At 57.4% G+C, this 12187-nt stretch overlaps 2 protein-coding genes across 2 annotated transcripts; both read left to right on the forward strand.

Annotated features, from left to right (window-relative positions):
- Positions 1-3897: 3897 nt before the first annotated feature.
- Positions 3898-6530, forward strand: ATP6V1F (ATPase H+ transporting V1 subunit F). The gene is made up of 2 exons (XM_082846146.1): positions 3898-4141; positions 6062-6530. Exons 1-2 carry the CDS (start codon positions 3984-3986, stop codon positions 6261-6263), a joined length of 360 nt encoding a protein of 119 aa, XP_082702272.1. The 5' UTR covers positions 3898-3983; the 3' UTR covers positions 6264-6530.
- A 540-nt stretch (positions 6531-7070) lies between these two features.
- Positions 7071-9164, forward strand: SPMIP1 (sperm microtubule inner protein 1; the record flags this gene model as incomplete). The annotated part of the gene is made up of 2 exons (XM_082846185.1): positions 7071-7491; positions 9055-9164. 2 exons carry the CDS (start codon positions 7071-7073, stop codon positions 9162-9164), a joined length of 531 nt encoding a protein of 176 aa, XP_082702311.1.
- Positions 9165-12187: the final 3023 nt, after the last annotated feature.

The raw sequence follows: 12187 nt of genomic DNA on the forward strand, positions 1-12187 counted from the left end.
TGCCCTGGGGGTGGAAGGAGTGGCACTGCCCCCCTCCCTGCCCCCCCGGGTTGGAAGGCCTCGTCCGTCTCAGGGCAGTGTCCCTGCCTCAGACGTGACATGAGGGCGAACTGGAGGTTGGGGGGCCAGGGAAGCCCTGAGTTTTCTGGCGGGGCTGAGGCCAGTGGGGGAGCACGTGTCTGGGGGTGTCTGCATGTGTGAGAGAGGTCGCCCTCAAACTGCACTGCCAGCGGGGCCTCCTTGCCACTGAGGACTGCATCCGGCCCCTCTGGTGGCCACAACCCCAGAGCGTTAAGGACTTGGAAGAGAAAGCACAATCGCAGGAGAAAATGGACCCAGCAGCAGCAGGCTTGGTGCGTGTCCTGGCCCCGGGCAATTGAGATCCCAGCCAGGCTTCCTGGGGGACTGATTTCTCTTTTTTTTTTTAAGATTGCACAGCTCTGCCCCATGGGGGGCTTTTTTTTTTACACACTGCGAGGCCCAGCTTTCTGGGGGGCTTTTGCACATGTCATGCGGCTCAGCTGGGAGCCGTTTAGGTGGAAAACAAATAAAGTGCGGCCTGTCGCAGAGGCCTGGCTGTTCCTTGTGTGTGTGCTCCCCACGGCTGGCCACCAGGCCCTGGGAGGCAGAGGCTGGCTGCCTCTCCCCTGGAGGACTGAGTCAGGTCAAGGGGGAGGGCCTGGGGCAGAGAGCGGCCCCCTCTGGGCCATCTGTTTGGGGAGGTCTGGAGTGTTGACAGAATGCTTGAAAGGGGCTGGGGGGGCATGCCAGGGATGTGGGCTTGGTCCTCAGATTCCTGGAGAGCTGGTGGGTGGGAGAGGGAGGTGGACACTATGTTCTAGAAGACTGCCCTAGGACCACCAGGAGGCCAGTTTCCACTCAGCCTGATCTCAAGGATGTTCTCAAAATTTTTAGGACCTTAAAACAGCACTGGCTCAAGGAGGAATGCTCCTCACCCAGCAGGCAGGCACAAACCCAGGAACCTTTCACTCCAGCCAGGTCCTGGGTCAAAGCTGGGCCTGCTCCCTCCCCACCTCCAGCCCTGACCTGGCTTAGGTCCTCCCTCCTGAACTGGCCCCTCCACTAGCCTTCCTGGCCCACCAGCCAGCTCCCTCCAACTAGCCCTCCACACTGCAGCCAGAGGGCGGGGTCACATCACAGGGACTATGGCCCTCTCTGGCCCAGGGCCCTTCTGTGGCTCCCTTCTCTCCAGGCTAGTCTACGTGTCCTAACAAGGCCTCCAAGGCCTATAGGTTCAGACACCAGCCTTCCTACCCATTCATTCAAAAAGCCACCCAGGGGCTTCCCTCGTGGCGCAGTGGTTGAGAATCTGCCTGCTAATGCAGGGGACACGGGTTCGAGCCCTGGTCTGGGAGGATCCCACACGCCGCGGAGCAACTAGGCCCATGAGCCACAACTACTGAGCCTGCGTGTCTGGAGCCTGTGCTCCGCAACAAGAGAGGCCGCGATGGTGAGAGGCCCGCGCACCGTGATGAAGAGTGGCCGCCGCTTGCCACAACTAGGGAAAGCCCTCGCACAGAAACGAAGACCCAACACAGCAAAAATTAATTAATAAACTCCTACCCCCAACATCTTAAAAAAAAAGGCCCCCAGCCCCCAGTCGGGCACTGTGCCCATTCCTCACTGCACCCTCCACCTCTAACCCTCTCCACAACCTCTAGTTTCCCAGGCAGCCGCGCTGCAGTTTGGGACTCTGCCCAGGAACACCCTTGCCTCTCCACCCTCCTCATCTTCCTGGCCAACACGAAGCTTTCCCAAACCCCTTCCTGTCCTCCCAGACCTGCCCCCCAGCTCTCATACTGACCTGGGGCACATCTCTGGCTGCATTTACTACCCTCATCTGTGACCTTGTATCTGAGGGTCGGTCTTCCTCACCAGACTGTGCTCCCTGGGCGGTCCGATACAGACAAGTGTGACCAATGAGTAAATGAGCAACTGAGTAGCCAGAGCAGGGCAAAGCAGCATTTCACTCAACTGATCCCCCAACTCTAACTCATCCCAGACATTTCGGCACATGGTGGTGGGTAGGCCAAAGAAAACCCAACACACGTGGCCTGGCTCCAAACACCCCCTCCCCCCGCCTCTTCACTCAATAGGCTGTCTGCCTCCTGGCTCCTCTTTAAGTTTCTTCTTACCTTTCCCCTGCAAGACTCTTCTAGGGCCCACTTTCTTCTGTAGGTCTACCTCCCTCCCTGTGATATTTTTTACTCTCCCCTCAGTCCCGAGGGAGTTGAGGACAGAAATTGTATTTTATCAATCTTGTGTCCTCAGCCTCTCCATGACCACATTTGCTAAATGCTGGTTGAATGAAGGCGTGTGTGATAAACGTGGCACTGTCTCAGCTCACTACTTTACCTGACAGACCCTTTAAAGGCAGACCCTTCTCAAGTACCCAACCATTCGTGGCCGTTAAGGGTCAGCTCTGTGCCAGGCACCGAGCCAAGTGCTTCTACACACACCCTTCCTCGCTCTCTGCCTTCCCTCCCACCTCGCCCCCAGATGGGAGCGTTTACCTGCAAGGTTTGCTGGCCTCCTCAGCTTCAGCTGCCCTCCACCTGTGAGCGGATGTGTTTATGGATATCCAGCTCAGCTGCTCTCCCCCAACTGCAGTATGGCCACAGGTGCTGTGCATTTAGTGCCTCTACCTCAATCCTAACGGCCTATGAGGTGGGCATAGTATTATCTGAAGAGATCACGGTCCTGAGAACTTTGGTGATGCGTCCCAAATCATACCGCTAAGTAGCAGGGTCGAGATTCAAACCAGGTATGTCCAAATCCCAGGCCCATCACAGAGATAACCACTAGACCAGACCATCCGGATGTCTCAAGTGCTCTAAACTTGCAAATCACATGCCAGATGCAGGACGCCTTTTTGTTAAAAGGGTGGAGGAGCGAGCGGACCTCTCTGCTTCGACATGTTCATCTCATACAGAGTTCACTCCCTGAGGAATGTTACTCCTGTCCACCTAGCTGCACAGGCCAGAAACTTGGAAGTCACCTGGTCTAACTTCCCAAACATAACCAACCGCAAACCCAGTTCTGTCCATTTTTGTCTCTAAATATCTCTTGACTCCACCTGACTCTCACATTCCCCATCCCCACTCCCTGGCTTCTTTCTGGCCATCACCATCTCTTACCACAATGGTTTCTCCATCTTAGTCTTACCTCCACACACAGCACGATCTCAATGCTATCGCTAAAACATAAACCTGGCCATATCATTCTCTTGCTTAAAATCCTTCAGTGGCTCCAGAACAACTCTGTCCTCAGGATAACTTCCAGATTCTTTGTCTTTTCTTAAAGGCACTTATTCTCTCTAGTCCCCGCTAAGTGTTCGCACGTGCTGCTCCTCTTCCTGAGAACACCCTCTCGTCCTCACCTCCAGCCCTTCATCCTGCTGGCGGCCTTCTCTGCGCGCCCCCTCTCCCATGGGTTAGTTACACCTGATGTTTGCTTCCACGTACTTCTCACGTTTTAGCAATTGACACAGTGCTTTGTCAACGCTCTACCTCACTACAGAGTATCATCATTAACTTGCCCATCCTTTTATTAACTGAATAAATAACACTAGCTGTGTCACAGTTACATACATACACGATACAGACTCGGACCTTACTCTCGAGAACAGGTACCGTCTTTTCTTCGGCGTCTCGGCGCCTAACAGCAGTAGCCTCAACAAGTTTGTCGAACTTACCGATCGAACGCGCCTCCGAGAGTCTGCTGTGCCGCGTGGACTTCTGGGAACCGTAGCTCCCCGGTTCGGACCTCCCTTTTATGGCGCAGCCGTATTCGGATTCAGGCGCTTTTGCTCTTAATGCGCATGTCCCGGGAGGCGGAGTGGTGGAACTGCGCATGCCTAAAGAGCGGGGCGGGGGGAGGTGCGGCCGAAAAGGAGGTGCACTGCCGCGGCGGGGCTTTGGTGACACCCGGAGGCTGCGGCTGATCGTTGCCGGACTGTGAGGATGGCGGGGAGGGGGAAGCTAATTGCGGTGATCGGAGACGAGGACACGGTGACTGGCTTCCTGCTGGGCGGCATAGGGGAGCTTAACAAGAACCGCCACCCTAATTTCCTGGTGGTGGAGAAAGATACTACCATCAATGAGATCGAAGACACTTTCCGGTACGGTAGCCCGCGAGGCCTGAACGGGACCTTCAGCTGCCTGGTGGGAGCGCGGGGAGAAGGCGGGGGGGGGGGGGGGGGGCGGCCCTGGGCTTCCAGACCTTGGCCGAAGTGTCAGACCCCGTCCAAGAGGGTCGAGGAAGTCGGTCCACCTCCGCTTCCGAAAAGGGGGCCTCCGCGTCCCAAGTTCCCTTTTGGGTCTCGGTGGGACCGGAGCTATGTCGGGTCCACAAACTCCCCCCTGTCACATGACCGTGTGTCAGGAAAGAAGGGGAACAGAGCTCGTGACGGGCGGGCGCCAGCCCCTTGGCCAAGCCTGGCCCGCCAGAGCTGAGCGTCCGGAGGGTCCAGGCCCGGAGGGGGCTAGTCTCAGCTCCCCTGCAGGGGCTCCCACATTTCACCCGTAGAGCAGGCTCCGGGCATTGCAAGCACTCGACTCTCTTGCGAGTTGACACCTAAAGGAACCACACACTCAGTGAACACACGGGCAGTGGGCTCGGGCTTTCCTGTATTTTCATCTCCCTCAGAGGCTCACAATCGTCTTGTGAGGTAGGGGTTATTCCCACTTACTGGTGAGAAAATTAAGTTCAGAGAGGTTAAGGCACACTCTGTGATTCAGACCAGAGCGAGCAGGGATTTGAGCCCAGTCCCACCCTTTCTGCCTTTCTTAAGCCAGGGCTACACTCTGCCTGTGTAGCTCTCCTCAGTCGGCTTCGGAATTTCCCGTTGTCCTGAGCACAGGTGACAATATCAGGACTGGCCTACCTTCTGCTGAGACCATGCACTTCAAATCTTCACTTCCTGTTCTGGGTTAAGAGCAATAGCTTCAAAATGTGGGTGCAGGCATGTCCCTTAATCCAGGAGGCGTCCTGGTGGCTAGAGTTAAGGGTGCCAGCCCCCTATTCTCTCCCACACCCCTTCTCTAGGGCCCCTGTGCCAAGTCCCAGGAACAAACCACTCCCACTTGTTTCCCCCTAAACAGCCCAGCCCCGAGCTACCGGCTGAGGCTGGTTCCTGCTGCCTGGGGTGTGATAGGCCCTGACCCGGGAGGCTGATCTCTGCCGCTCTCTAAGCAGTCCGGTAAAGTGACCCAAGTTGTCATGAGAGAAGGACAAATTTTACTTCAAGAATTTTCCAAGTTTCTAACCAAAAGGGATATCAGAAATCATCAAGTCTAACCTGCCCTAGTGTCTGGCACAGAGTAAGCTACTCAGTAAACAGTTTTTATCGAGTAAATAAATGAATGGGTGGTTGATCACAAGAAAGTAAGAGCCCAGTGTCGGGTTCTCTCTGTGTGGAAAGTGTGATTCCTTCGTTACCGATTTTCCTCTTCCTGTGTTGTGTTCTTGGCTCAGGCCAAACTTCCCCTCTGACTCACCCCCTGCCCTCATCAGCATAGACCTTGAGTGGTCTGTACAGCGCCCCCTCAACCTTAAAAAATTTAATCTGTTTTCTTTTGAAAGGTTAATGTGTTCATGTGGCTTACAGATTAATATTTAAAAGGTATATACATTGAGAAGTCACACTCCCACCCCAACCTCTTCTACTTCATTACCTCCTTCCTCCACCCCGTAACCACTTAGTTTTTTCCTTATCTTTCTTTTTCTTTATGCAGATACAAAGGGACAGATGTATATATATACTCGTATCCTCTCCCTTTCTTACCCGAAGGCAGCGTAAGGAATACACCAGCATGCACCCTCATCTTCATTAGCTGTTCAGTTGGGAGCCTTCCAAGCAGGGGAGGTAGAAGCCATGGCCCTTAGCTTTGGACTGAAATTGATTCTAAATAGAATGAAGAGAGTTTAGTGTAGCATCCTTGTCCATTGCACTCTCTGGATCGAGCTCGTTCCCCTCTGCAGCCCAGCCCACCAACTCAGAGTGGGCTGCCTTGGACTCCCTTCTCATCTCTCCCTACAGGCAGTTTCTAAACCGGGACGACATCGGCATCATCCTCATCAACCAGTACATCGCAGAGATGGTGCGGCACGCGCTCGATGCCCACCAGCGCTCCATTCCGGCCGTGCTGGAGATCCCATCCAAGGAGCACCCCTATGATGCTGCCAAGGACTCCATCCTGCGCAGGGCCAGGGGCATGTTCACGGCCGAAGACCTGCGCTAGGGAACTCCCCTCAGCCATGTGGCCTCTCCCCAGGCTTGCCATCAGCCCTCCTCTAAAATTCGAGCCTCTGAGTTCCAATTCCCTGCCCCTTCCCACTCCACTGAGAGGCTAGGTGAGGTGCTTCCAGTTTGCTGGGCCTCTGCCATTCAAATCAAGGCTGGTTAGGGTATAGGAAGCCTGAGTGTCTTCCCTCCATTACCTCTTCCCTGTGCTGTTATACAGTGTCCTTGTTGATGTTAAATTAAAGTAGTTCTTGCTTCTCTCCGAGCTGAGGCTGGGTGCTAGAAAGGACACGTGTGGGATGAGGCTGTTGTGGGGAGGCGGGGGGGGAGTGGACTCGACTGGCAGGGCTGGAAAAGGTTTTGCCAGAGATCCAGGCATAGAGGAGTTGGACCAGGAAGATTGTGCCAGGTTGGCCATCTGAATTAAAGGTAGCCAGCTCTGGCAGGGAGGAAGGGAAGGAGGCTTGCGTCCAGTCCCCTGGCACCCCAGCTTGAGTCTGTATTGGCTGGGAGGGGACCAGACCTCAAGGGAAGGAAGCAGAAATCACAGGAAACCTGGAAGCCTGTGATACTAGCCTGGGTCAAGCAAGAGGTTTGGGGATCAAGGCTCTTAGCCAGTGGGCCCCGGCCTGAGGCTGCCTCAGCAAGCGAGGCATGTGAGGCGCTGAGGGCATGGCCCTGTGTGAGGTGAGGCTCGGTTGCCGAGCGACCATCCCTGGGCAGCCACCTGCTGTCAGAAAGGCTCTGCTTGCTGCGCTCACCCCTCAGCTGCAGTCACCCTGGTCCTGCTCCTTCCTTCGCCACCATGTCTCGGCAACTTAACATGGACACGGTGCGGCAGAACTTCTGGAAGGAGCAGTATCTGAGGGAGAAGGTGTTGCGCTGTGAATGGCACCGCAAGTATGGGTCGATGGTGAAGGCCAAGCAGAAGGCTAAGACTGCAGCCCACGTACCCCTCAAGCTGCCCACCCTGCCCCCCAAAGCCCCACTCTCACCCCTGCCCGCCCCCAAAGCCGTTCCTTCCAAGGCCCCCAGCCCTGCCCTGGAGGCTCCTATTCAGCCAGAAATGTACCCAGTCCTGCCTGCCACCCGGGCCCTGCTGTATGAAGGCATCTCCCACGACTTTCAGGGCCGCTACCGCTACCTCAACACCCGAAAACTGGACATGCCAGAGAGGCGCTACCTCTTCCCCATCACCACCAACTTCACATATGGCTGGCAGCTGGGTGAGCCCTAACCTCCCGGAAATTATTCGACTCACAAACACAGAGCACCTGCCACGAGCTAGGCAGCGCTCTCGGCGCTAGACACACAAGGCACGTGGACACTCCTTTTGGGGACGTCCATTCTAGTGGAGGGTCCAGGCCATAAACATAAGAGCAAGAGAGGGCCAGGCATGGTGGGGGAGGGGGACAGGGCACGTGTGCGGCTTTAGACTGGACTGTCAGGAAAGGCCTCTCTGGGGACCTAAAGGCTGAGTGAGCTAAATGACGAGGAGGAGTTTGGGTTTTACTCTAAATTCGAGGGGAAGCCATGGAGAGTTTTAAACAGGTAAATGATACTGATACACTTTTTAAAAAAATATCACCCTGACTATTCTGTAGGTAATGGCCTTTTTAGGGACACGAGTAGGCTCTGGCAGGTGGCTAAGCTATCCTGGCAAGAGATGACGATGGCTTGGGCTAGGGTGATTGGCGGTAGAGCTGAAATAGATTCCAGATATGTTTTGGAGGAAGAATCAAGAGAACTTACTGATGGTTTGAAAGAGACAAGGAAAGAGAATGCAATGGCCATGCCCAGGTGTTCAGCTGAAGCAGCTACAGCAGGGGAGACTGGGGCGGGGGCAGGGCTGGGGGTGTGTGAAGACAGGTCAGTGTTGGGTGTTTTGCGCTGGAGGTGTCAGTGAGTCGGCTGTGTATGGGAGTCGCCCTATGGAGGGAGGTCAGAGCTAAAGATGCAGTTTTGGGGGTCATCAGAATATAGGTGCTCTTTAAAGCCCCGAGACTGGGTGGGCTTACCCAGGGAGCTCCAGGGCTGGATCAAACTGGAGAAGGTAGAGGACACAGCGAGGGTAGGGAGATGGTATTGGCCAGAAGGCTGTCCATCTGGATTGAGTCACGGTCATCGGCTGGGCAGGAGAGGAGCGAAGGCAATGGTGCAGCTGGAGATGAAGAGTCAAGGTGTGGGGAAAAGAATATGCCAGGGAGTGTTGTGGGTTTTCTGGGTGCTGAGACATGTCCCTTTGCTGTCTGTGGTCATGAATTTCAAGTGAGACTACTCAGTCACATGTTTTCTCCAGCTCCTGCACAGAAAAGGTGGATGGTTGGTGATAAACACAGTTGAAATTGTGCCTAAAAAAAAATCCCCCTACTTTCCCCAGGGCCCTAAATGGGGAGGAAAGGGAGCAATTTCCAAATGAAAGCAGGAGGTGAACCCCGAAAGGGGAGCAGGAGGTAGAAAGAAGCCCTGTCTGCCCCAGAGAAGTCTAGCTCTGTCTGTAACAAGCACGGCTGGGAGTCCCACCACCCGCCTCCATGGAGGATTCTGAGGCTGGGGGAAATGCTGGCACACAGCTGACTGGCATTTGGCCATCACTGCTGATCCAGGCGGCCAGCCAGCTCCCTGTTTCCCCATAGCCCCCACTCCTCAGAAGCACTTCTTTTTATTTTTTCACACTTACAAAGTGGATACAACACAGGCAGATTCCTAGGGTTATGCAGGCAGGGCTCCCGGGCTCTGCGAGTTCCTTTCCCAGGAATCCATTCCTGGCCTCTGACATCTTTTCCCAGGCCCCCCAGTGAAGCAAGAACTGGTCTCCTGCAAGATGTGCCGCATCGAATCTTTCTTCCGCAAGAATGGGGCCTTCGCACTGCTTGACCCCCGGGACCTGGCCCTCTGACCTTGGGCCAGGCGGTGGGCTTAGGGGAGGGAAGAAGAAATAACACACGTGGTGGGCCGAAAGCGCCATGCGTGTCTGTGTCTGGCTCTCCTAGGCCCTGAGGCTGCGTTCCGGGCCTTTCTGAAACTACCTCTGACCTACAGGTTGCCCTCTTGCTTTTTCCTTAAATCCCCGTCTCTTTAATCGTCCCTTTGAGGATTCAGCAGTGACCAGAGAGGGCTGGGAAGAGTGAGCGATGCTCTCCAGGCGCAGGCTCCTCAGAGCCAGGGGGCCACAGAAGTTGCTGGAAGTTCTGGGTGTTCCTGTGTAAAGAGTGGCCTTTCATCCCAGATGCCAGGGAAAAGGGACGGCCACCACCCCACAAGCCCCCCCGCCCGAACCCCTCACCTGGCCCCGAGGGCTCGCAGCCGCCCGGTCCTCTCCCGTTGCATTTGCTTCAGCTGCTCTCGCAGGGCGCTCCGCTGCCCGGCCGCGTCCTCCTGGGGCGGCGCCGAGCGCTGAGCGCCCGCGCCTCCCAGCCCCGGGGCTCGATGCGGCCAGCAGAGGGCAGCACCCGGGCAGGCCGGCCCCTCCCGCTCCGCAGGTGTCATCGCAAGTGCGCGGTGCGCGCAAGTCAAAGGGACCCAGGTCGCGCCCCGTCCCCCGCCCAGGCAGGGTTTTGGCGGCCCCACCGCCTTCTCCTAGGGGGCTTGCCTGTCGTGGGAGCTGAGCCGGGCTCGGTGGGGGTCTCAAGGGGTGCACGCGGCAGTGGCGGTTCCTGGCGATGCGGAGGCGTTCCAAGACCTGGAGGAGGCTTCTGTCAGCAGCCGATCGGCCGCCCCCTGGTGCCCCGCCCTCCCGGCCCGGCCGCGCACCCGGAGCCGCTGCTGCTCGCGGTCCTGTTGCCGCCGACGCCTGGCCTCACTGTGCAGCTCCAGCAGCCGCTGCAGAGCCGTCTCCTGCTGCGCCGCGCTCACGCCCGCAGACCGCCTGTCCCTGCTCGGGGACTCGGGCCACGCGGTCTTCGAGGCTCTGGGGGCCTCGGCACCTTCCCTCCGCCCCCCGAGGGCGCCCGGGAGCCCCATGGAGCCGCCCAGCTCCTGCTCCGCGGGGCCAGGGCTTCCTCCCGGGCCCCGAAGCGAGTGCGGATCGCTCAGCAGGCCCGGATGCCCTGGGAGAGCTGCGGGGCGCTCCCGCTGCTCGGAACCACCAGTGCGTAGGGCCGCCAGCAACACCGCTCCTGGGCGTGGGAGCGGCGGCCGGGCCGGAGGCCCCGGGGGCGTAAGGGGAGCCGGCGCCCCTTCCCGGGCGGGCCCCTGCTCTCTCACGGCCGCTGCGCTCTCTCCTCTCGGGCCACCGGTCTTAACCTGCCTCAGCTGCGTGGTTCTTCCCCGCGGGTGCGCGCCCTCCCTTCCCCCAGGCTGCGGCATCCGTTCTCCCAGGGGCCTGCAGAAGCCCCCCCGGAATCCCCAGGGAGCCGCCTTCCTCCCGGGGCGGTGTAGGTGCCTCTCCCCGAGCCACCTCCCAGGCTTGTGAGATACGGCCTCTGCCCTCGGAAGACTGAAGCGTCTTCACTTCCGGGCCCTGAGGAGAATCCTCGCTCTGCTCCGGGAGGACCTCCTTTCTCCGGCACTTAAGGCGACTTCCGCTTTGACTTCGAGGTGCCTCTTCGTTCTCACCCTGGGAGGCCTCCCACCTTTGACCTTCCGAGACCTCTTCCCTCAGAGCCTGAGGGGCCTCCCCGCTCTGACCCTCGTTTGTCTGCTCTCTCTTACTCGGGGGAACTTCTTTGTCCTCCCCCTGGAGGGCCTTGCCTCTCTGCTCCTGAGGGGCCCCCTCTCTCTGACTCTGAGGAATCTCAATTCTTAGCAGTTTCTTTAGTTCTGCTCTCTCCTGGCCCAGGCTGCAGCCCAGCCCCTCCAGGGGATCCGGGGGTTCTGGCAGGCCCTGGGAGGGGAGGCCTGAGGGCCCTGGGGCTCCCTGAGCCAGCTTCTTCTCCTGTAGGCTTCTGGATGGTGGTTGATGGGGCCCCTGGGGCATGGGCCCTGCTAGCTCCCCGTCTTCCCTCCGGGCCAGCTCCTAGGAAGGAAGAGCACCTTTCCCGGGTTTGTGAGGGAATCCTCGTGCCAGGGCCACTTCCCCCAGGGGAGCCTGGAGACCCCAGTGGCTACCCCAGTGGGCCTCACTTCCATTAGGGCCCTTGCCCGATTCCTAAATTCGTAAAACCCATGTTATGTAGTGTAAAAGGGGCTTCAGTGATGGCCCCTTCTTCCACCTGGCTGTGGGCTTCTCACCCCTGCAGTCTCCTCCCAGGCACACCCCACCTCTGCTATCCCCAATCTGAGAGGGGTCTTGCCCAGGACGCTTCGACCCTTTCACCTTGAACTCTGAGCTTCCTGGTTCTCCAGAGCTACTGCTGGTGGTGAGGTTCAGCTCTTGTGAGCAACCTGAGGGAGAGAGACAGATGTTGAGAGCCCTCTGCTCCTGTCCCAGGCCCTCACACACATCCCACAGCACTGGAACCAAGAAGCCTAGGGAGTCCCCAGCACGTGAGGGGATGTGGTGGTGGGGTGCCCTGCGGGTTGGTGTTGGAACTTTAAGGCCGTCGCAGTTCATCATTCCACCTTCATTTACACAGCCTGCTGTGTGCCTGCTTATCAGGCTTGCCTGCCAGCAGCAGACCCCATCTTCCTCATCCTCCCAGCCAAGGACCACCTCCGAGGAGCCTGCACACCCTCTTCCTCAAAACCGCCAGGGGAGGCCCAGGAGCAGGAAGGGACTGGTTTCCAGGCTCCTCAGTCCCTCATAAGGACACCCGCACTTCGTCCTTGTGTGCCTGTCCAGCCCCACAACACGCACCTGACTTTCCTATTATTAAGGCTAATCCTCTTTAGCTCTTCCTTGGTTTCCGACAGCAAAACCAAATGAAATTCAAGAAGTGGAATTTTAGGCCAGAGGCTAGCCTAAAAACTGCAAGTCTTCATAATTAACGAAAGGAATCTAAAAAAAGAGATGAAATGTCGCTGCTCCTTTGCAGCTGTGGA

The sequence above is a fragment of the Leucopleurus acutus genome (assembly GCF_964270905.1).
Source record: "Leucopleurus acutus genome assembly, chromosome: 9".
Lineage (NCBI taxonomy): Eukaryota > Metazoa > Chordata > Mammalia > Artiodactyla > Delphinidae > Leucopleurus > Leucopleurus acutus.

Bases quoted from the DNA above. Each gene is read 5' to 3' on its own strand.
- ATP6V1F (XM_082846146.1), top strand. From the start codon at position 3,984: ATGGCGGGGAGGGGGAAGCTAATTGCGGTGATCGGAGACGAGGACACG. The intron at 4,142-6,061 runs GTACGGTAGCCC...CTCTCCCTACAG, and splicing joins GAGATCGAAGACACTTTCCG to GCAGTTTCTAAACCGGGACG.